This window comes from Carica papaya, chromosome 9 (assembly GCF_054855325.1).
Source record: "Carica papaya isolate Zhongbai chromosome 9, ASM5485532v1, whole genome shotgun sequence".
Taxonomy (NCBI): domain Eukaryota; kingdom Viridiplantae; phylum Streptophyta; class Magnoliopsida; order Brassicales; family Caricaceae; genus Carica; species Carica papaya.
Window position 1 is genome coordinate 31,492,188 of NC_142317.1, and position 23,622 is coordinate 31,515,809.

The 23,622-nt window shown below is 34.3% G+C and overlaps 2 protein-coding genes and 1 long non-coding RNA gene across 15 annotated transcripts in view; 1 reads left to right on the forward strand and 2 right to left on the reverse strand.

Annotated features, from left to right (window-relative positions):
• The window catches only part of LOC110819806 (Regulator of chromosome condensation (RCC1) family protein), a 34,454-nt gene extending 13,769 nt beyond the window's left edge, over window positions 1–20,685 (forward strand). For 8 of the 10 annotated variants that reach the window (XM_088211774.1, XM_088211777.1, XM_088211776.1 and 5 more), the window contains 7 exons: window positions 2,975–3,064; window positions 9,755–9,835; window positions 14,181–14,369; window positions 14,460–16,514; window positions 18,440–18,586; window positions 19,595–19,915; window positions 20,409–20,685. In XM_088211774.1, coding sequence (XP_088067900.1) covers window positions 2,975–3,064; window positions 9,755–9,835; window positions 14,181–14,369; window positions 14,460–16,514; window positions 18,440–18,586; window positions 19,595–19,654 — 2,622 coding nt within the window. In that variant the 3' untranslated portion in view covers window positions 19,655–19,915; window positions 20,409–20,685. Of the gene's footprint in view, window positions 1–2,974; window positions 3,065–9,754; window positions 9,836–14,180; window positions 14,370–14,459; window positions 16,515–18,439; window positions 18,587–19,441; window positions 19,566–19,594; window positions 19,916–20,408 lie in introns of those variants that run through there. The other 2 variants (XM_088211783.1, XM_088211782.1) reach the window with 2 other exon arrangements.
• Window positions 4,536–6,408, reverse strand: LOC148240254 (uncharacterized). Its single transcript, XR_015816493.1, has 2 exons — window positions 5,516–6,408; window positions 4,536–4,861 (listed from the first exon to the last, which is right to left on the reverse strand). It is a non-coding gene; the product is annotated as an uncharacterized LOC148240254 (long non-coding RNA).
• On the reverse strand, window positions 7,480–21,994 carry LOC110819677 (Plant invertase/pectin methylesterase inhibitor superfamily protein). 4 transcript variants are annotated; one of them, XR_015816492.1, is made up of 3 exons: window positions 21,076–21,994; window positions 15,690–15,754; window positions 7,480–7,695 (listed from the first exon to the last, which is right to left on the reverse strand). XR_015816492.1 is itself a non-coding variant. In XM_088211784.1 (2 exons), exon 1 carries the CDS (start codon window positions 21,792–21,794, stop codon window positions 21,078–21,080), a length of 717 nt encoding a protein of 238 aa, XP_088067910.1. In that variant the 5' UTR covers window positions 21,795–21,994; the 3' UTR covers window positions 7,480–7,695; window positions 21,076–21,077. The 4 variants fall into 4 exon arrangements, 3 of the variants coding, with proteins under 3 accessions (XP_088067910.1, XP_088067911.1, XP_021904646.2); XM_088211784.1 differs by lacking the exon at window positions 15,690–15,754; XM_088211785.1 differs by lacking the exons at window positions 7,480–7,695; window positions 15,690–15,754 and adding an exon at window positions 18,522–18,536.
• Window positions 21,995–23,622: the final 1,628 nt, after the last annotated feature.

The following is a 23,622-nucleotide window of genomic DNA, read 5'->3' on the forward strand; positions in this document are numbered from 1 at the left end:
TTTATTAAATAAAAGCATCGAAGGAGGCAGTTGCGGAGTTCTATTCCCGGCTTTACACTGAGACTGAAACATGGAGACTTGAGTTGGGTGGTATTGCTTTTGACAGATTGGCTTGAGAGAGATTTTTCTGAAGATGAGATAAGAACAGCCTTGAATGAGTATGGTGGGGCAAAACTCCTAACCTGGATGGTTTCTTTATGGCTTTTATAAAAATAGCTGGGATTTTTTTGTGGGTTAGATTTTGGACTTGTTTGAGGAGTTTCATGAGACAAATTTTTTTACTCTCTAAATTCAGCTTTCTTGGCCTTGATCCCTAACGTGAGCATGCTTTAAACTTACAGGATTGTATGTTTATTAGTTTATAGGCAGTGTTCACATGTTACTCGCCAAAGTTTTAGCTTTAATATTTAAAAGGGTGGTCCTTAAAGTGGTGGGTGTAGCTTAACATGCCTCTGTTGAAATCTATTATCTTATGGATTTTGCCTTAGTTGTTCAGGAAGTGATTGATTCGAGCATCCATTCATGTGGTATTTGGATGTTGAAAAAACTTATGACCATGTTTTATAGTCTTGAATCACCAATGGGGAAGAATGGGTTTTATGGAAGAAATGGATAAGGAGGAGATGTATATCTACTGCTTTTTTGTCATCTTGGTTAACGGGTCCTTTGAAGTTCTTTCACTCTTTTAAGAAGCCCCAACAACGATATCCTCTCTCTCTCCCACTCTCTTTTTTATTTTGTTTTGTTTTTTCTTTTTATTTTTTTTTTTATTTTGGTAATGGGGGCTTTTAATAGAATGTTGCTAAAAGCAAAGGAGGCAAATGTGAGGATCTTAGTGTTAGAAATGAGAAAGGGAGTAAGGAGGTGACAAATCCTTTTGCAAATGACTCATTTATTTTGCAGGCTGGACAAGAACTATATACTTTATCTTAGATACCTTCTGGTGTGTTCTAAAGATGTGTCAAGTCCAAGAATAAATCTAAATAAATTTGAATTGGTGGCTTCTAGGGATGGTGACTTATGGAATGTTTTTCATGTGTAAAGTTAGTTATCTCCTTCTAAAATATTTGGATTTGCCTATTCGAGCCAAATTTAAAGACAATATGTGGGAGAAAACATGCTTAAAAATGGAAAAATGACTAACTTATTGGAAATGAGGACGTCTTCAAACATTGACAGACTCACCCTTACTAAAAGCACATTGTCTAATCTTCCACTTTATTTCTTATCTTTGTTCCAAATCCTGTCTAAGGTGGTGAAACATTTGGGTCTGTAGAATGCCTATTTTAATGGAATTACGATGAGGCTCAGAGGATTATCACCTTGTCGATTGTAAAATGTGAAAAAGCCAATCTCTGAGAGAGGTTTGGCTTTTGTTGGCTAAACTGTTGTAGAGATTTATAAACAGCAAGGCACAACTTTGGTGAGAGGTGGTTCAGACTAAGTTTGGTACTCAAGATAGGGACTGGAGAACCAGTTAATACAGACACCCTTGTGGTACCAGTTTGTGGAGGTGGATTTCTAGGGTTGCTTTTCATGGGGTGATCCTGATGAGCAAAGAAGATTCCATTTGGTGGCTGGGGTTATGGTCAAACTTCTTTTGGATTTGGGTGAATTTGGTACCAATGGTGCCATTGAGAAAAAATGCCTCTTAGTTAAAAGCTTTTGAACTTTATAACCGGGGCTGTCTATGGCAAATGGTGATCAGGGAAAAATATAGGTGGTTGGAGAAGAGGTGTTGCATGACTAAAAGGGTATGGATCCTTATGGTATAGTCTTTGGAGTTTGATTAACAAGGGATTGGAAAGATTTTGCAATTTGTATCCAATCCAAGGTGGGATATGTGAACAGTTTATGTTGGGATGGCGTTTGGTTTGGCTCTTCTACGCTCCTCACATGTTCACCAATTTGTTTCCGTTGGCTAGAAGAAAAGGTGGTTTTCTGTGCAACCATTTCTTAGAGTTTGGTGGTCTAAGTGGTGTTGGAGGTATTTTTTTTTTTCAAAGGAACTTCAATAACTAGCAAAAAAATGACTAGTGTTCTTTTATTGCATGAAATCGAAATCATGCTGATTTTCTACTTATAGGGAGGATGGACCTGTGTGGAAGTTTTGCTCAAAAAGCTCATTCTCAGTCAAGTTGTTCCATCTCCATATCGACCAGCCTTCTGCTAGTCCATCACGGTTCTCTCAAAAGTAGATTGGAGGAAAATGACTCTCCTGGAATAGCTAATTTTTTTCTTGTTTTACTTGGCTATCTGCTTATTCTCACTATTGATAATCTCATCGAACATAGTGAGACTATGGTGAATGGATCTTGATCATTTTTGCTAAGGTGCAGTTTCTCATCTCGAATGTGGTCTATGATTTTGATACTTCTTAAAGTTCAATGAGTCATGGATGGCCTGGTAGTGGATGAGTTGTGGGTGTGGCCAGGTATCCTGACTGATAAGAGAAAAAAAGAGATTAGTTTCTCATCTCTCAGGTTGCTTGGTGGATTATTTGGAAGAAAGGAGATAAAAGAGTTTTTGGGGGCATCTGTTATTTTCTTATTAGCATCTGAGATGAGATGTTGGTTCAAATCTTTATTTTGTTGTTCAAGGGCTGTATGCTCAATTTGATAGAAGATCTAGGAGAGATCAATGAGGTTTTGACTAACATGTAAATTATTTCTTTTGCTTTCTTTTGTAAATTTTCTGGAAACTGAATACATTTCTTTTATAGGTAGGACCAGGTTATTGGTCAAACCAAGTGATATTTCCAGAAATTTAATCACTAACTTGTAACTAATCCATTATTCTGAGTTCTGTGGAGACCAAGTATATTTCTTTCATAGGCAGGAGTTATTGGGTTAAGTAGGTGATATTGCCAAGAAGATTTTGTCTTTTATTTGACTTAGCCATACTAGATAAAGATGAAAACCTTTCTCGTTATATTGGTTTTCTATATGCTGAAGTTCTTTTCTCAATATTTCAGGACGAAAACTTACTGTTTTGGTACTCTGGAAAATTAGAGAAACAACTTAAACTGAGTCTGGTTTCAAGGATCATACCTGGACAACGAACTGTAAGTATGCTATCCTTCATGAAACATGACAATATGTGGATGCAAATTTCACTGATATCTTGAATGCGTAAATTCACAGCTTCAAACTGGGCTTAGATTACCACAAATTTAATTTTTTTCCGTATCTTGCAGCAAATGATAAGTAGTATTTTAATATTTTGATCAACAAGATCTATCTTATTTTTGAGTTGATTTTTTAATTAAAAGTTCGAAAAGTTACATAAAAATATGATGTATTTTGATTAGCTTCTCAAACTCGGACCTATAACTTTACTTATTTATAGAATCCAAAATTTTAGTAGTTTTTGATAACTTTTGATTTAGAAGAATTTTGATTGAATGACTTGATCATTTTCTGTCTTCTTTCATTGAATAAATAGGTGAATATACAAGAATCAAAAAACTAATTTCCAGTAATTTACAATGAACAAGGTTGATATCTCTTTAGTTATAGGTACATAATCTAATTATGGAATGATATAAAATATACAGACTTTAAATGCTTTTTAATATAAAATATACAGATTATATAAATTAAATGTTATTTTAATCTATGGCAACATCTCCTCTCAACTTGATGCTGGTTGATCAAGAAGTATCAATTTGCCAACTAAAAATTGATGACGTTGTCGAGTAAGTGACTTAGTAAATATATCAGCAATCTGCAAAATTGTGGAAACACGTGGAGGAGAAATAACACAATTACGGACAGCCTCTCGAATATAATGGTAATCCACTTCAATGTGTTTGAAACGCTAATGGTAGACTGGATTATTAGCAATTTGAATAACACTTGTAATATCTGAATGAAGAGGAGTAGGAGTAGATTGAGGGAACCCGATCTCAGTCAACAACCCTCTAAGCCAAGTAATCTCTGAGTATGCAGCAGACATGACATGATACTCAGATTTGGTGGAAGATTTGAAGACTCGATCTTGTTTCTTACTCTTCCATAATATCAAGGAATCCCCAAGAAACATGCACCAACTTGTAACGGATTGACGAGTATTGAGACAACTAGCCCAATCCGCATCACTAAAAGCACTAAATTGTATAGAAGATTCAACAGAAAAGAATAAAACTCAATATGGAGAACTATGAAGATATTTGATGATGCGACGAATTGCAGCCAAGTGAAGATGTCGCGGAGAGTGCAGAAACCGATTAACATATTGGACAACAAACGAGATGTCAGGTCTAGTAATAGTTAAGTAGTTTAAGTTCCCCACTAATTGTCAATACAAAGATGGATAAGAAAGTAGTTTCCCTTTTCTGTATAGTACTTTACATTCATTTTCATTATATCAACTAATGAAGAATCCTGAAGATCAGCTAAAGAAATTAAGTCTTGAGTATATTTATGTTGATGTAAAAATATACTGAAAGAGTTAGAGTGAACTTCTAATCTTAAAAAATATGTAAGCTGATTAAGATCCTTCATATGAAATGAATTGCGAATATGATGCTGAAGTTGAGTAATCAATGAAGAATTTGTTCCCGTTATAACAATATCATCAACATAGATCAATAGAAGCACAATTCTAGTAGAAGTTTTATACAAAAAAAAAAAAAGAAGTCATTTTGACTTTGTACAAAATTAAACTGAAGCAAGATCAATTGAAACTTCTCAAACCATGTACGGAGAGTTTGTTTTAAACCATACAATGAGCGGTTCAACTTACAAACTTCAGAGGTAGATGAAGAGAACAAACTAGGAGGAGGTGTCATATAGATACCCTCTCTAAGATCACCATGTAGAAAAACATTTTTGACATCCATTTGTTTAAGTGGCCAACCCTGTAAAGTAATAATGACAAGAAGTATTCGCACGGTAGTTATTTTAGTCACAGGAGTATATGTTTCCTCATAGTCCACACCCCTACTCTTATCGATTACAAAGATCAACCAACCTAATCTTATAACACTCAAGAGTCCAATTAGAGCAAAGTTTGAGTAAGTAAACCCATTTACATCTAATAGGTTTGACTGTAGTTGGATATGAAACAATATCCAAAGTAAAATTATCTTGAAGAGTCTGAAGTTTCTCTTGTATTGCTACTGACACTCATTCTTAACTACTTGTGAATAAAAATATGGAACTGTTATAAAAGATAAAACAACACCAAATAATGTATGATAAGGACCATACAATTAGATGGACAAAAAACTGTTGAATACCATATTTTATTATTTTATTAATTAATTATTTAGTATTATATAATTAAAATTTTATGAGAATAATAATTTTATATTATTAAAATTTTTTTTTTATTAATAAGTTAAAAAATTTTATAAATATTTTAAATTCAACAATTTAAAAAATAAAATATAAAATTATATTTTTTTTAAAAAAATTAATGACATCAGAACAAATATTTTAAGATTTTTAATTTTAAAATTTATTTAAAAATCCTAAAATATTCTTACCACCCAGTCAAACGGAGTCCTAACCTCACTAGTGGCGTGCCGCCCTATTCTGGTGAGCGTCTCCGACCTACCCGATCTCTCTGTTCCGGCCGCACTCGGCTGTTCGCGCTGCTTCCTTGCGCACAGCCTCTGGTTTGCAGTATTTTCTTCTATGGCTCCCTCGCACGCAGCAACTGGTTCACTTACGGTCTCTGATTTGACCTCTGCCTCTTCGCACAGCTTCTGATCCGCGATTTCCACTGTTTTTACTTTCCGGCTCTAGCTTCCAGGTGCATCTGCGTCTGCGTCTGACAAGAAGATATTGGTTCCAGAGGCTTCCTAGTTGCCAATCAGCTTGCTTCAGTTCTGCCTTCGACCAGATCGGGGAGAACAGAATGTCTGATCCGATTGTTTTCGGGGTTCGCAGATCGGATCCAAATCTGCACAACCACTGATGCGCGACGCGGCAGAAGAAGAACGTTAGCGCCGCGGCAAGTCAGTTCTGTCCGGCGAAGGAGTCGAGCCCGAGCTGTTTTTGAGCCGACTTTAAGCCTTTCTTTTAGCCGACTTTGAGCCGTTTTGAGCCAAGCTGAGTTGCTGTCTTACCAGATAGATCTGCTTCTTCCACTCGCGAGCTGCTACGACCAACCTTCTTTGGTCCTTTGTGCGGGACCACCTCTGATTTCACAACCAGGCTTTCTTGCGCGCAAGCCGCTTTGACCAGCCTTTTCTAGTCATTTTTCCAGTTTTTCTATGCGTGCCCGCCTCTAATTTCACGATCCGGCACAGATCCGTTTCTTTTACATGCAAGCCGCTCTAACCAGTTTTTTTTGGTCTTTTTTGGACTCTTCCGCGCGTGTACACTTCGAGTTTGCAACTTCATATGCAAATTGGATATCTGTGATATCGCTACACCAACTAACTTGAAGGGGTGTTGAATAGCATATTTTATTATTTTATTAATTAATTATTTAATTATTTAATATTATATAATTAAAATTTTATGAAAATAATAATTTTATATTATTATAATTCTATTAGAATAAGAATTTTCTTATTAATAAGTTATGAATTTTATAAATATTTTAAATATAACAATTAAAAAATAAAATTACTTTTTTTCTCCAAAAATCAATAGAAATTCTGGAGCGTCTCAAAGGTGGTGGTATAGGACTTGAACCAATAAGGAGAAGAAGGTAAATCATAAAAATTAAGAAGAATAACTACATCAGGGAATGATTGATCACGAATGAAAAAAAAAATTTATTTTTAAAGAAAACACAAAAATTCTTAAAAGAATAATCATAACAAACAAAACTTTTGTGATTTGTACTGTATCCTAGAAATGCACATTGGACAGATTAAGTAGAAAGTTTATGGCGTTCATGAGGGGACAAGTGAACGAAGCAAACACAACCAAACGTATGTAGATGCTCATAGTGAGAATGTTGTTGATAAAGATGGAAATAAATAGAGTCAAAGTTTAGAATTTGATAAGGTAGTCTATTAATAAAATAAGTTGCTGTAGATAAAATTTTTACCCAAAATTGAGCTAGAACAGAAAATTCAAGTAACAATCTGTAAGTAACTTCTAAGAGATGACGATTCTTTCGCTCTACTACACCATTTTGTTGAGATGTGTGTGGACAAGAACGTTGTGAGAGTATAAATTTTTCATTTAGAAGTTCATATAACGCATTAGACATGCATTCTCCACCAGAGTCAAATCGAAAAATTTTAATGGCAATAGAAAATTGAGTTTCAAGACATGAAACAAAAATCTTAAAAATTGAAAGAACCTCAGACTTGGAACAAAGAAAATAAATCCAAGTAAACCGACTGTGATCATCAGTAAATGTCACAAAATACTTATAATGTGTGAAAAATAATCGGTGTGATTCCCCATGCATCACTATGAATAATTTCAAAGCATTTATCTGCATGACTACCAGTAATAAAATATGGAAGAATTTTACTTTTTCCTAATTTACAAGTTGCACAACTAAAAGGAGCTGAGAATTGATTTTTATTACTTAATAATCCAGAATTCAATAAATAAGACATTACAGTCGAATTGCGGTGTTCCAAACGTTTGTGTCAAACCTTACTATTATTAAAATGACATTAGAACAAGTTAAGAAAATATTATTAGAAATAGAAATATGTAGTGGTAACAAGCGTCCAACTTTAAGCCCATTTGCAATCATCATCCCCGATACCTAATTCTGCGCACAACAATCATCACGAGAGAAATGTACATCATAATTATTATCAACTAACTAACCAACTAAAAAAAGATTATTAGAAAGTTAAGGTGTAGATAGACGTTGTGAAAAATTGAAGTAATATCACCGACCACAATAATGGACAAATTGTTGGTATTTGCAACTTGAATAAGTTCTGAACCATGATAGAGGCAAATATTTTTCAGCAAATTAGCTGAACCAGTCATATGATTTGTTGTAGTAGAATCAACAAGTCAAGTCTTACATGAAAAATTACTATTATCTTGAATCCCCATAGTTGATAAGGCTGAAACTATCATTTATTGCACCATTTCAGGAGTAAGAACAACATTTTGATTAACTGATGTGGCCAAGGGCCCGGTCTGAGTCTGATCATTGGAAGAGCTGTCAATAATTACTTAAAAAGCAATGGTCTGGCGATTTTGAGGGCGAATAGAACATTTTTTGATAATGTCATTATTTTTTACAATAATTGCAAAATTTCTTGTTATAATTTGAAGCAATATGCTTATAATTCTTGCAACTAAAATATTAAATTTTACTCATATCTCTTCCCTTGCCTTTTTCTTAAGTTGAAAATGTCACGTATATTGTAGTCATCTTCTCTTGTTCAAGAGTGGTTGTGTAAGAATACGTTGTTCTTCAATCCACTAAAACACACATCCAATGATGGAAGAGGATAATGATTCATTAGATTAGAACGAGCATTTTCAAAATTTGATTGTAACTTAATTAAAAATTGGTCACGCTTTCTAATCTCATGAACAGCCAAAATATCAAGAAGAGAATCTTTAAACACATCTGCATAAACTATATCAGAAAATTCTACGCATAAATTTTGAAAACTAGAAAATATTCCTAAATAGATAGACTTTTTGGGTGTAATTTGCAATATCACACTCCAACAAAAATCTCTTGGCTAAATTTGTTTGATTGTATAGGTTCTTCAAATACTCCCACATTGTTTGTTCAGTTTTATATGAACGTAAATTAAGAATCAATTGAGGTTTACATGACACAATAATTCAACACATTACCCTAGCATCCTTGATCTACCATTGCTCCAATTTAATAGCATCTGTTGGTGTTGGATCAGTGCCATCAAGGTACCCGTAATTCTTTTCCAGTGACATAATCAAAATTGAAATTCTCATGTTGAATAATTTTTTTCCGTTAATTTAACATAAAATTCATTTTTATTACCAGATATTTTTACTATATAAATTAGTTCAAAATTAACTCAAATGTAGAGAGATAAGCAACCGAATATAACTGAAAGATTACCAAAATATGTGAGCTTTCTCTCCACCCAAACTTGATCTGCAACTCAACCAAAAGTAGCAAAAAATATTGCTTTGACGAAAAATCACACAAATGAAAACTTACAATCTGCAATAGCCTAAAACTCAAATAACACCAAGAACAAAAAAATTATAAAACTCTATGATTAGGGTTCTAATGTCATGATAACTTTTGATTTAGAATAATTTTGATTGAATGGTTTGATCATTTTCTGTCATTCTTTCATTGAATAAATAGGTGAATGTACAAAAGTTAAAAAATTAATTTCTAGCAATTTACAATGATTAAGGCTGATATCTCTCTAATTGCAGTTATATAATTTAGTAATGGAAAGATATAAAATATACAGACTAAAAATATTTTTTAATATAAAATATATAGGCTACATAAATTAAATGGTTTTTTATCTATGGCAACAGTCTTAAACTAGGATCTACTAGTCTTTTATCTTATAAACTTGCTGGAAAGCCACCACATGTATTATACATATGCATCTCTCCGCCTCTTAACTCCCTATCCCATCTCTCCCTCACTACATGCCTCTCTCACCAAAATCAATTGGTTGCAGGAAAACAGTGGAAAACAGAAATTAATGCTTTAATAACTCAATTGTCAGATTAAAGAAAAGGAAAATCATATCTTATGTCAATATCTTAAGTATCAGTTCATGAGAGTGCTTGTTTTCATGAGAATCAATTTGTATCAAGATGATATGTTGTTTTGTATGACTTGTCAGGTAATATTTCAGCGGTACCCACAACCTGAAAAGGAATATCAGTCGTTTTCTCTCATATACAGTGGGAGGTCGTTGGATTTGGTTAGTGTTCTATCCTTCCTTGGTCTCATCTTGGGAGTACTTCCCTCCAAAGTATGCATTTATGTTTTCCCACAGCAATTTTCTTAACAAATGGTTTCTGTATATGCATTCCCAACTTAATTTAATTATTATCAAGATCTTAGTATTTTTAAGTGCTTCTGTTTTTAATTCTGTGCCTCAGGGTGTAATCCTTGTATCAGGTTAATTCAAATGCATAATTAATGACCAACAGCTCTTTTAGCATAACTAGAATCTCTCACAAAAAACTATTGAGTCTTAAAAACCTAGCTTATACGTTTGCATTTGAAAAAAAAAACTGAAACCATATTATCTGGTATCTAAGTTCATAGCTGCTATCTTCTTTGGTTAATAATTTTATTTTGGACTTAATTTTCCTAACTATCTTTGCTATTTTCTCTATTTCCAATGGAAAAAGTGATGTATGTTTGTTCTGGTATTGGCATCCACTAAGATGAGCATCCATGGATAACCAATGATCTTGGATCTTAGAGAAGGGGTAGACACACCCAAAGGAGCTCTCCTCTTCCTCTCTTCCGAATAAAAAAGGATGGACTACAAAATTAGGGCAAAAACTTCCATAAAATGAAACCATTAACTATTGTGAACTAACAACCAACCGATTCAGACTTGATGACTCAGAAACAAGCATTCCACTGAAGGAGGAAAGAACGATTAGTACCTAAGCATAAACAAATTATTTATAGGGTGCCCTTGTGTGATGACTTTTTCTATTGGTTGGTTTTGCATCCGTTCTAGCTAGGAGGAGTTTTAGAGGACGTCTTATCCTCTAATCTTGTAAGTTGTTTCTCCCTTCTCTAATAATATTTTTTATATTAAAAAAACAACAAAGAGAGAGCCAATTTCCAGAATTAGGGATAATCATAGTCAAATACTCTGTATAAGGAACATAAAAATTACAGAAAAACTCCTAACCTAAATAAAGGAAACCTTTAGCATTACAATATGTGAACAATTTTTCCTTGCCCAAAAAAAACCCCATTCACTATACTCTCACATCCTCCTATGTGTGTACAGAAATGCCCTCTTTATATATAGAGGCTAGAACAATGGCACATGCCACTTATCTCGGTGGTTGACACCCCAAATCACATAGGTGATATGTCACACATGCAAACAAGCACATGCTTGTATTTCAGACCAAGATCACATGTCACTTAGCCTGGAATCCCCATCCAGAAGGAGCCAATCCTGTGTTAGTTCTCAATAACTCTAGATAACCGCTTGTTTTGATCCAGCCATGTCTGAAACATGCAGCTTGTTAACAACACTCCATAGTCCTTTGTGTTACTCAATATGAAATCTTTTATCACGCCCATGACTTCCCAACTGATGCATGCATATAGTTCTCTTCATGTGTACTGTCTGCTGCCAATGTCCACATTTAGCACATGCTCCTATGTGCATAGAGCTTGCCAAGTGCCCACGAGTGTCCCCATCACTCGATGCTTGCACTGGTCGTGGTAGACCACTGTGCGCTCCCTCATGCTTACCCCTTGTGGAGCACTTATAAGTGTCAGCCCGTTGCTGCGCATTCACCTACAACAACATCCCTCGGCCTTTCTTACATGTCCTCGCACACTCAGTGCCATTCACAGTGTGCTTCTGCCTTGCAAGCTTGAGTGCCTCTGCGCTTGCTTGCTATGCTATCTGTGTGCTTTGCAATGTCTAAGACTTGCAAAATGTATGTAGTTTAGTGAACTAGCGCCATGACCAAGCTTCGGAATAGCCAATCTCCACCTTCAGTGTCTTTTACAAGTGCATGTAAGGTGCTTGAACAACAAACCACAGCTTCTGGGTCCAAGGGTCTATTAGAATTCCTTTCTCCCTTTTATCCTGAGGTTAGGATCACAAACCATCTTGTCTTTGGAATCTTTGGTTGTGTAGTATGTGGTCACAGGCATCAAGATGAAAGGCAGAAACTTGACACAAGGTCCAGAAAATGTGTATTTGTGTGACCCACAGTTCTCTCAGGCATACTTAAGAATGAAAGATATGGATCTTGAATCAAAGTGAGTTCAAGCATCTGAATTCAGTTACGAGAATGAGGTAACTTCTGCAAATCCTTTGTCTTTTAACATGGATATATCCATTGCACTCAGAAAAAGAATTAGGGAATGTACTAAACACCAACTATATCTGATTTGGAATCTTTTGTGATTTGATACGTTCTCCATCTCAAAGCAAATTTTATTATGAGTTTAAATACAATTTCTATTCCTAAAAAATTATCTGAGATATTATCTTGTTAGAAATGGAAACCATGAATGTTGAAATACAGGCATAGGAGAAAAACCAAACTTGGGAAGTAGTGGACTTACTTAAAGGAAAGAAATTTGTGGGATGCAAATAGTTATTCACAATAAAGTATAAGGCTGATGGTACCAAAGAAAGATACAAAGTTAAACTGGTGGCCAAATGATATATATAGACTTATAGGGATAGACTATTAAGAGGCTTTTGCACCGGTTGCCAAGATGAATACAGTAAAAGTCCTGTTGTTCCTAGCTGCCAATTTTGATTGGCAATTAGAACAATTTGATGTGAAAAATACTTTTTTGTATGGAGATTTTCAAGAGAAAATTTATATAAAGGTCTCACTAGGATTCACCAAAGATGTAAGAGCAAATAAAATGTGCAGACTAAAAAAAGAACTTTATAAATTCAAACAGTCACCCGTAGCATAGTTTGGAAGATTACAAAGGTAATGTTGGCAATGCGACATAATCTGAGTCAAGAAAACCTTACCCTGTTCATAAAGCACTCAAACTCAGGAGGAGTTACAACTTTTCTGATGTATGTCAATTGATATTATTATGATAGGTAATGATGAAAATGAGAAATTAGTGCCCAAAAAATGTTTGGTTAAAAAATTTGAGATTAAAGAACTAGTAAATTAAAATATTTCATTGAAATTGAAGTAGTTCACTCAAATGTTGAAATTTTCATCTCACAACAAAAGTATATTAGTGACCTACAAAAGAATGCAGGTAAGCTGACATGCAAACTTTGTTAGCAGAACAATTAATCTCAACCACAAATTACGAATAGTAGAGAAAGACACAGAAGTCAACAAGGAGACATACCAGAGGCTGGTTCGAAGACTGATCTATTTGTCACATATAAGATTAGACATTGCATATGTGGTAAGTGTGGTAGGTCAATTTATACACACTCCCAAAGAAGTGCATTTACAAGCAGCACACTTAGTTCTCCGTTACTTGAAAAGACACTAAAAAAGGGTATCATTTTCAAGAGGAATAACATGTTACTTTTTGAAGCCTACACTGACACTATCATGCTGGATCAGCACTGTACAGAAGATCCATTACCAACTATTGCATCTTTCTTAGAGGAAATTTAGTTATATGGAAGAGCATGAAACATAACGTGGTTGTAAGGTGTAATGCAAAATCGGAATCCTAGACAACGACTCAAGGAGCATGTGAGGTACTATAATTGAAGATGATATTAGAATATCTAAGTTAAAAGGGATGATCCAATAAGATTTTATTGTAACAATTAATCAGCAATCAACATTACTCACAATCCAATGCGACATGACAGAACAAAACATAATGAAGTTAACGGGTATTTTATGAAAGAGAAACTAGATAGTGGCTTGGCATGTACATCTTACATATCTATCAATTTTCAACTTGTAAAATTCCGGACAATCATTGCCAAGCTGGGAATGGATAATATCTATTCACCAACTTGAGGAGTGTGGGAAAGTAAATGTATAATTAGGGTAGAATGGCATAATAGTAAAATACCCGTATATAAATAATTGAAAGGCCTCCTTTTTATACTCAAAAAGTGTGTATGTAGTATGTTGTTATTCGATAATAAACATATGATTCCATTCTTCCACATCCATTAGTAGGCCACCATGCGAAGCCCTTCCATTAGTCTTTGGTTTTTATTCATTTGCTTAGTTTAATGTAGCCTTTGTACGTGATGGATCATATTAAAATATCGTTTGGGTAATTTCTATTGGTCTAAAGCTTTGAATTATCTAGTCATCCAAGCATTTATAACTTTACCACTGGAAGGCAAATTGAAGGCCCTTTTAATAGATTTTGCATTTTCTTTGTTCACATGAAATCTTCTTACTTTATTTCCAGGTTGGAATATAACATGAAAGTTGTTTGTTTTGTCAATTTATGGATCAGCCTACATCTTTGTCATTCTTTATTTTACTCCTTTAAATGAACAATTTTGGTCTGGGGTGTTATTCGTATTATATGCTCATGGTAAAAGGATTAATGCATTATAACTCCTAGTTGCTGGGCACCCCTGACAGGTTTGCAAAGACAAAGATGAGGCTGAGATCTGGTTTGCTGCACTTCAGGCCTTAATTTCAAGGGGTAGCACCACCAAATTAAGGTGCAATTCAAAAAATGATGGATTCTCATCAGATAGCACTTATAACTACTCACGAAAAAGTTCTGCGTCAAATGTGTCATCTTGCAGTAGTGAAATAATCTATAAGGTCTGTTGCTTCTTGGTTCATTTTTTCTCCTTTGAGATAAAACTACTTACTAATTCCAAGTTATGGTCTCTTACATATTTTTCTTTGCAGGATCAAGTAGAAGCTCCTAACATTCCGGTTCCTTACGAGAACTCTGCAAATAATAGACTGGCAAAAGCTTTTTCTGACGTTTTATCTTGTACGACAGCAGTAAAGGCTATCTCTAGGGTTGAGTCAGTTGCAAAGTCCCTTAACTCGTTATCATGTGAGGATTTAGATAATCAATCTTGTCGTTCCTCCGCAGTTGATTCATTTAGAAGTAGTTTGTCTAGTGCTATCAGTTCATCTAGCCACTGTTCTTCTCATGAAGATATAAATGCTCTCTGTGAAGTTTTTATTTGGGGGGAAGGAATTGGCAATGGTCTGTTGGGAGGTGGTATGCATAGAATTGATACTACTGCTTCTGAAATTGATGCCCTTTTACCAAAGGCCCTCAATTCAACAGTAGCACTTGATGCCCAACTTATAGCTTGTGGCCGGAAGCATGCTGTCTTAGTCACGAAGCAGGGACAGATCTTTAGTTGGGGTGAGGGAACTAGTGGCAGACTTGGGCATGGTGTTGAAGCTGATGTTTCTCACCCGAAGCTTGTCGATGCCCTTGGCGGGTCAACCATTGAACTGGCTGCCTGTGGGGAATTTCACACCTGTGCTGTAACTCTTTCAGGTGATCTGTACACATGGGGTGATGGTACTCATGGTCTTGGTCTTAGTGGCTCTGGTAGTGCTGTCAGTCACTGGAAACCGATGAGAGTTTTTGGTCAGAGGGAGGGCATTTATGTATCATATGTCTCTTGTGGACCTTGGCATACAGCTGCTGTTACCTCGGTGGGTAAGTTGTTTACATTTGGGGATGGAACTTTTGGAGCCCTCGGCCACGGGGATCGTAGTAGCACAAGTATACCTAGAGAAGTTGAAACACTAACAGGATTACGAACAGTAATGACAGCATGTGGTGTTTGGCACACTGCTGCAATTGTGGAGGTTACTACTGAGACCTCTGTTTCTGATAACAGTCCATATGGGAAGCTGTTTACCTGGGGTGATGGGGATAAAGGCCAACTTGGGCACGGTGACAAAGAACCCAGACTAGTTCCATCTTGTGTGGTAGTGTCAGAGGGTTCCAGCTTTCGCAGAGTAGCCTGTGGTCACAGCATTACAATTGCTCTAACAACGTCTGGGCATGTGTATTCGATGGGTATTGCTAATCATGGATTAGTTGGAAGTCTTGGAAGCACTAATAAACTTCCTACTCGAATTGAGGGCAATATCAAGAACACTTACATTGAAGAGATAGCATGTGGTTCCCATCATATTGCTGCTCTGGGCTCAAAAGCCGAGGTTTACACCTGGGGAAAAGGAGCAAATGGCCAATTAGGTCATGGAGACAACAAAGCCAGAAACAACCCAACGCTGGTTGAAGCATTGAAATGGAAACAAGTAAAAACAGTGGTATGTGGTTCCAATTATACAGCTGCCATTTGTCTTCAAAAAGCCATTTCCAGTGTTGATAATTCTTTATGCTCAGCTTGTCATAATCAATTCAACTTCAGAAGAAAGCGTCAGAACTGCTACAATTGTGGACTAGTTTTCTGTAAAGCATGCAGCAGTAAGAAATCTTCTAAAGCTGCTATGGCTCCAATTAAAAACAAGCCTTTTCATGTTTGTGATGATTGTTTTGATAAATTAAAGAAAGCAAGAGAACCTATATCATCTTCGGCATTTCCTAGGAAATCAACTGGTAGTATACATTCTAATAGTAATGAGGTAGAAGACAGAGAAACATCAAATTCAAGATCCTTTGCTCAACTTTCCAGGCTTTCTTCTTTTGATTCTTCCAAATATACTAAGATCCAAGACATCAAGCACAATGGGAAAGTAGATTTGAACAATGATATGGCCTCATTAGAAAGTTTTATGGCTACTTCTCTTCCTGGTTCAAGACGAGCTTCTCGAGGGACATCTCCCGTATCAGTGAAATCAAGTCCGTCTCTTGCTATGACAAGAAATATGGCTTATGCTAATATTACTAATCCAGAATCCATTCTTGATGATTCAAAGCGGACAGATAGCTGTTTCACCCAAGAAATTGCTTTACTAAGGGTGCAGGTTAGTCTATGGATAGCCAGGAAATTTCATTTATTGTTTTAACTCTTTCTTCTATCTTTTTCTTTATCAATTACTATCAGAAAACTTCTCCTTTACTTTTTTCTTTTAAATGTTTTGAATGTATGAATTCCTTATAATCTCATATTGGGCTATGCATCCGTAATCATGGAAGTAAAAAAGAACATGCTGTTTATCAATATGCATGGAATTTTTTTGCATCTATAATAAACATCTTAAGATAGAATTTTACCTTCTAATATCTCTCATCTTATCCAAGGCTCATATCACCTTTTGACTTGAGTACTCTTTAAACCCAAAGCCCATGAAGCATTTCATTGCTTGCACAAAACCAACAATTTCATTTCCTTTTCAGGGATGATATTTAAAGAATTCCTTACTCTTTTGCATTTGTATCAAGCACTTCCTATTGTAACAGTGTTCAACATTTACTGTCACATTCTATCAAATTAATCCATCTATCTAAAAATTACGTTAGTTTTACCATTATGTGATATATGATATTCTTGGAAACCAATAAACTAAAACATCTTCAGTTAGCTAAAATCTTGCAACACAACTTTATTGGTAGCAGATAAACTGACACTTGTCCAAAGGCATTTTAGTCCAAAAATTTATATAATTTTTTTGACAAAAAATTAGAACTTAAAAAGTAAATGTAACTCTACCATCTCCATCTTACCATATCTCCTTCAGGAAAGCTGACATCAACACCCTTATTCGACTATTTCCACATCAGTTTATTTGTTACCAAGAGTTTCACATGTTATAAGATGTTAAAACAAGCAAATTTTTTAAGCAGTTAAGTTTATTTAGAACAATATAATAGTTCAGGGTATATGTTGCTGCAACTAAAAGTCCATGGTGTAATTTCATAGAAATGTGAAGGTCCAAATAGGCAAATATATCATCTCTCCTTTTTATATAGAGAAGGCAAGAGAGTGCACAATATACTGAAGTTATGGGATGTCCCACTAGAGTTTTGGAGTGATCCAAGCAGACACTCAGATGTAGATATTGTTGGTCCTAAAATGCACTAGAGATCAACTAAAGCATAGTGTGTTTATTTGTGGAAACTTAGTGTCGCTAGAACAAGTAGAAGCACAATGTAGTGTCTCAAAAGATTGCAGAATCAGAAAGTACAAAGCTTATTGTGAAATTGTGGTGTGAGCAATCAAGCTGCTCTTCATGTCTCAAGTCCGGTCTTTTATGAGAGATCAAAGAATATTAACGTTAATTGTCACTTGATTTGGAGAAAAGTTAAGCAGGAATGATGCTCCATTGGTCATGTCTAAACTGGAGAAAATATTGGGTGATACTTCCACAAAAGCTGTAGGAGGTCCTAAGAATTTATTATCTGTAACAAGTTAGGCATGATTAATATTTATTCTCGAATTTGAGAGGAGTTTTATAAATAAAGTAAGTACGTATTTATAGTAGGCCAATGCCTTTTATAGGCTTTTACATGTATATTTATATATTTCCGTAGTTGTAGGAAATTAATAGGAAAGATAGCTAGAAAGTATACTAAGCAGGTCAACCACTTTTGCATATAAATATGTACCATTTTCTTCTAACAAAAACATAGAGATATATTTTCTCCAAAACAACAAAGAGTTTACCAATGTAGCTCAAGGGGAGTATAAGCTTTTTTGAGTTTACCATAACAGGTTATGACATGTTACATTCATGTCACTTGCTTAACAAAAAGGATTCTTAATCTTTCTTAACGAGCTCAGGAAGTCTAGCTGCTCAGCAATAAACAGATCCTACATTCACTGTATTTGGACCTATGAGTGTTAACATGATACTTGGTTTATTACAGACAAAAAAGGTCTTGCTAGTATATACATCTTCCCTCCAGCTGGAATGAATTATGACTTTATACAAGACTATATCCCCTGTAGGTGGAGGAGCTCACTCGAAAATCACAGCAACTAGAAGAACAACTCAAGAGAACATCAAGACAGTTGAAAGACGCAACAGTAACAGCACAGGAGGAGGCTGAAAAGAACAAGTCTTCAAAGGAACAAATCAGATCATTAACAATGCAGGTTGAGTATGTAGGCAATAAGCATGCATAACACTATTAATCCATTACTTAGAAACATTGTTATTTTTGATATAGTTGGACCAAAAATATATATTATATAGGTGTGTGCACATGTAGTTATATTTCTATTTTACTACTAGTATAGGGTGCATGGTGTCACAGATTACCCTTATTATCCCTTCAGTAATGACTCTGCATTCTTGTGATGGGAGAACACAACAAATAGTGAACCAATAGTTCGGCCATCCAGCCAACTGGAAAGGCAAAAATCACAAAGGTGAAGCAAACTTAATGCATTCTCGTTCAAGTGGTCTGAATGACTGAATGTTTTTTATACCACCATAGGCTTATCATAGTTCCTGCAGTAGGACTGTTTGATTTGACTTACTCTTTTGGCTAATGAAGCTTATAAGCTCTTAAAAAATAAAGGAAAACATGTTTGGTTTATCCTATTGTTGTTTGACTTATTGATAGAGAATGGTTGGTAAAGAATATTAATTAGTTAAAAAACTTAATAAAAAAACTAAAATGAACAAACCAATAAGGATTGGTAGTTTATAATAGGAATATGTTGATCAAAATTATAAAAGATAAAATTAGGTTTTTTATGTAATTTATAAGTCAAAAGAAAAAGTAGGTTTTTGGAGCTTTTTTTGGCTCTTACTTACAAGGGAATAATGAAGCCAAAGTAAACACCCTCCTAATATGTGGGCATAAATTTGCATTGCATGTGCAAGATGCAGTTCTATAGACGTAATGATTTTGATATAGCATAAGTGCCTTAGACTTCAATTGCCTTGAGCTGGTAGCAAATGTTTTATTTTTGTTTACAAAGTATTACAACACCTTAATGCAGTTAACAGTATCATACTACGAAACAACTGGAGGGAAAAGATGATGAAGCTAAGAGTTGTTCATTATGATGCTTCTCATTATACATTCACAGCGAGTCTCCCATTAGGACAAGTACTATTGTTCATGGTGTTCACATATTTGATTTATCTGGCAGTTGATGGAGATGGCTGGAAGGGTATCTGAAAAGTCAATGCCATGCAGAAAATCAGTTTAAGCTGCTGAAGTTACATATGCTGTTCTTAGTCCAGCTTCTAGTAAGAACCATTTGAATTTTCACATCTGAGATGCAATTGACCAGCCAAGTTCTCAGTAACATGATTGCCATCGTAACACATGGCTGGAACTAGAAAAATTAGTGGCAAAAGAACCAGCCAAGGAATTAGAGAGTGGGAAGTGAGACCCAAATTTGGCTTCTTGTAGATAACTCTTTTCTCGTTTTCCAGGTGTGGAACCGGTCAGATAAAGTTCAAGATAGGTATATATATTCATTCTCTTGTTTCCTTTACATTATATTAGTTACTATTTGCTTTAAAGTTGATTTACACTTTTTAAGTGAAAATTCAGTGCTTAGATTTAGACATGCTTATATATATCCTGCCTAGGAAACTTAGTATATGCAAGAACCGAATATTGAATAAATGTCTTTTGATTATCTGTTCTAATTGGCTATCACTTTGAATAATCTAGATTAAGAGATGCACCCAGGTATATTGAGAAAAAAAAAGAAAAGAAAACATTGTACAATAAAACCTGAACAAAGTCTACAGGGAAAATAGATGAGAAAATGTGTCTGGTAAATATGAGGAGAGAGAAGTTACTGGTTTAGTTGCTTACACTAAAACTAAGAGTTGTATAGATATATCCGTATAAAAGCTTACTCTCCGTGTTTTTTTATCTGCTGAAACTTCTATTTTCTTAATCGAATTAAACAAGAAACAACTGATGATGGCATCTTATGCTGAATGCAGGTTGCTCCTTTTTGGGGTTTATGAAGGCAAATAAAGGCACCCAATAAAAGCACCATTCTTTCAAGCTTAGATAAACTCACTGAAACAAATATAACTTGGGTAGTTCTTCTGTACTGTTATCCTATTTTCTGTTCTACGTTTAGCTTGAGTTTAATTTAAATTTTAGTTCTATAAGATAAAAATTAAACATGATATAATAATACGATCATCATCTTTTAATGGAAATTGAATAATAATTTCAAATTAATTCTATATTCAATTCAAAGTTGCTTGCTTCCATGATTTCTCTTTTTACAAACATGTATTCTTTTGTACATACAAAATTGTTGTTATGGGATTAAAAATATAAGTAGAGTTATTATATATCCTATTATGAATATCTACTATTATTATTTTTTTTTTGGAAACTAAACAAAAAATTATGTTCAAATTTAACCCAATTTTTTCACACACCACCCCACAAATAGTTGCAAATCTTGATGATTTCTTCCCCTGAATTTATTAATTTTTGTGCATCATTTGTAACAAAATACGAACTAATTTTAACCAGATAACAATTACAGACTCCAAGCAAAAGACAACACAAGCTGATAAAATCAGTGTATACATACATATATATATATACACACACACACATACGTACACGAGGAAAAGAAGTGGTCAAAACCTTCAGTGCATCTTAAGATGAAACTTTTCCAACAGCGTCTCCATCTTGGCAAGAATAGCCAAGCTGTTACTCATCAACTCTTTCGATTTTTGCATCCTCCTCTTCACCTCGTCAACAACCGTTTCCCCCATCTCCTCCAAACCATCAGCGCAAGTCTCCTGATCAGTCATGGCAGCGCTGATCCACGTCTGCAGATCGTTAACCTTCTCCGCAGTCAACACCTTCCCTTCCGCTCCCACCTCCATCGCCGACACCGAGTCACTGAGTCCACTCACTGCGTCCTCCAACAGACTCGCACAATCGCGCAAAGCAGCGTCCCCGTGAAGATTGTTGAGAGTTTTGATAGAAGATGAGAGGTTAGATAGCTCGGCTATGGAGACTTTGAGAGAGAGATTGAATACGAATTCTGGATCTGGCTTTATTGAGGTGTTGAGGGATGATATGCTGGTGAAGCAGGAGTCCGGATACGGAGTCACGCTGCAGACTGCTCTCATCGACTCGCTGGAGGAGATGGATGATGATGATGACGACTCGGGTTGTTTGATTTTGGATTCATGGATAACTGCTGCAACTATCAAAGAGATTATTAGGATTAAGAGAACAGTTGCTGAGATGGCGATGACGGTGAGTAGCCTCTTTCTGGTAGGTTTCTGATCGGCTACCTGATTTTCTTGGTGGCTTACTTTGCCATATCCTTTCAAGGCGTTAATGGAATCCATATTCCAATTGCAGAAAATGTTGACGAAAATCTCAAGCTTCAAATGGAATTTTGTTCAATTATATATCTATATATATATAAATATATGGAGAAGAATGAAGGGCATGGATTAGGCAAGCTAATAAATAATAATTATATACGAACATACATACACACTGGCGTCTAATTTTTAGTTTGACCAAGTTTTGGTCATAATGAATTTCAAACATATTCTACCAGCTAAATTTAATAGCAAGAGGAAATTCTATATATCTATACATATATATACACACACACAATGACTCAGTCCCTTCCCCCGGTAGAACTTTGCCCTGTTCTGGTTCGTTAGCCTGTTGTCAACTTTCTTGCTAACTGGCTGAAGCATTCTCTGACAGGAACAATTATGCACTAAACATATTTTATTTATATTTATATACAAATTAATATTATACAATCCACAATCAATATGATCATTAAAATATACAAATCATTGTGAAAAGATTATTTTACTCATTACTCAGATGTTTCATATGGGCAAACTCTTACGTGTATGATCTTTTATATTCATATGATCCTTTAGATTCATTCATGTTATAATACTACACAAAATATAAATTATTTTATAAGTAATGTCAAAACTTATCTCTTATACTGCTAAAAACTTCAATACCCCACAAATTTTTTTTTAAAAAAAGACATAAATTTTAGTGTAGAATCTCCAGATTTACAAAAGAAAAAAAATATTGTTTTTGCATTAACAAATGCTGGAATTTCAAGTTAATCTGATTCAACAGTCACTATTTGCGTATGAGATTTGCAACAAAATTCAAGTTAATCTGAAATGCGTAGCAAGTTCAAGTCAATATAATTTTGCATGTGAAACACTTAATTCCATCTACATTTTACATGAACAGACTATGAAAGAAATATATAGTAAAAAAATTTCAATTCTACATGAATAAACTGCGAAGAAGACACACAATAAAAATCTGATTATATATTTTATTGCACCACTTGTTTTTTCATTAATAAAATTAGGGTAACAATTTTAGTGTTTACTTGAACTTTTTATAAAATCTCGTGTTAACATTTTGAAGCTCCCTTTAAATGTGGGGGAAATGATTTGAGTTAAGGTCTTTTTTTCTTAAATATTTAGTTTATTTTTATTTTAAATGTACTTTTAATTTCTAATTGTTCAAAAATACAATAATAACAAGAATAAATATATATATATATATGTAATAATATGCTAATCGTACATTCATCATAAGGCAAATGTCTTACACTTTTGAGTTTGATAATAAATTTGTAATGTCTGATTTCTCTTTTAATAAAAAATTAAATTATTTTATAAAATTTTTATTAAATATAATCAGCATAATAATATAATTTATATTGAAAAATGATATTACATAAAATAATTAGTGAAACTTAAAAAATTATTTCAAACCTGAGCCTTAGAAAATAAAATAGAGAACATAATTTTATTAAATCTTATATATTTTTTATTACATGGATCAAATATTAACAAAATTTTTTTAATATGTACATATATATGATTTACAATAATTAATAAATAGTGATATTCTAAATAAAAAGAATATTTCACGATTGTTTGATTTTTTTCTTTGTTTGAATAATAAAAAAAAAACATTTTTATGACTAAATTAATTAATTAGAGCAGAAACAATGAGTTTTTTTTTTTAAAAAAAAAAAAAATTAACCTAGCCTTATTACTTCAATACCATATAATAGCTGCATATCAATATAGGATTTGACTGTATAGTGCCAGTTCAACTCTCTCTTCCCTTCTGGAGATGGAAATCTAAGTTGGGTTATGATGTATAATA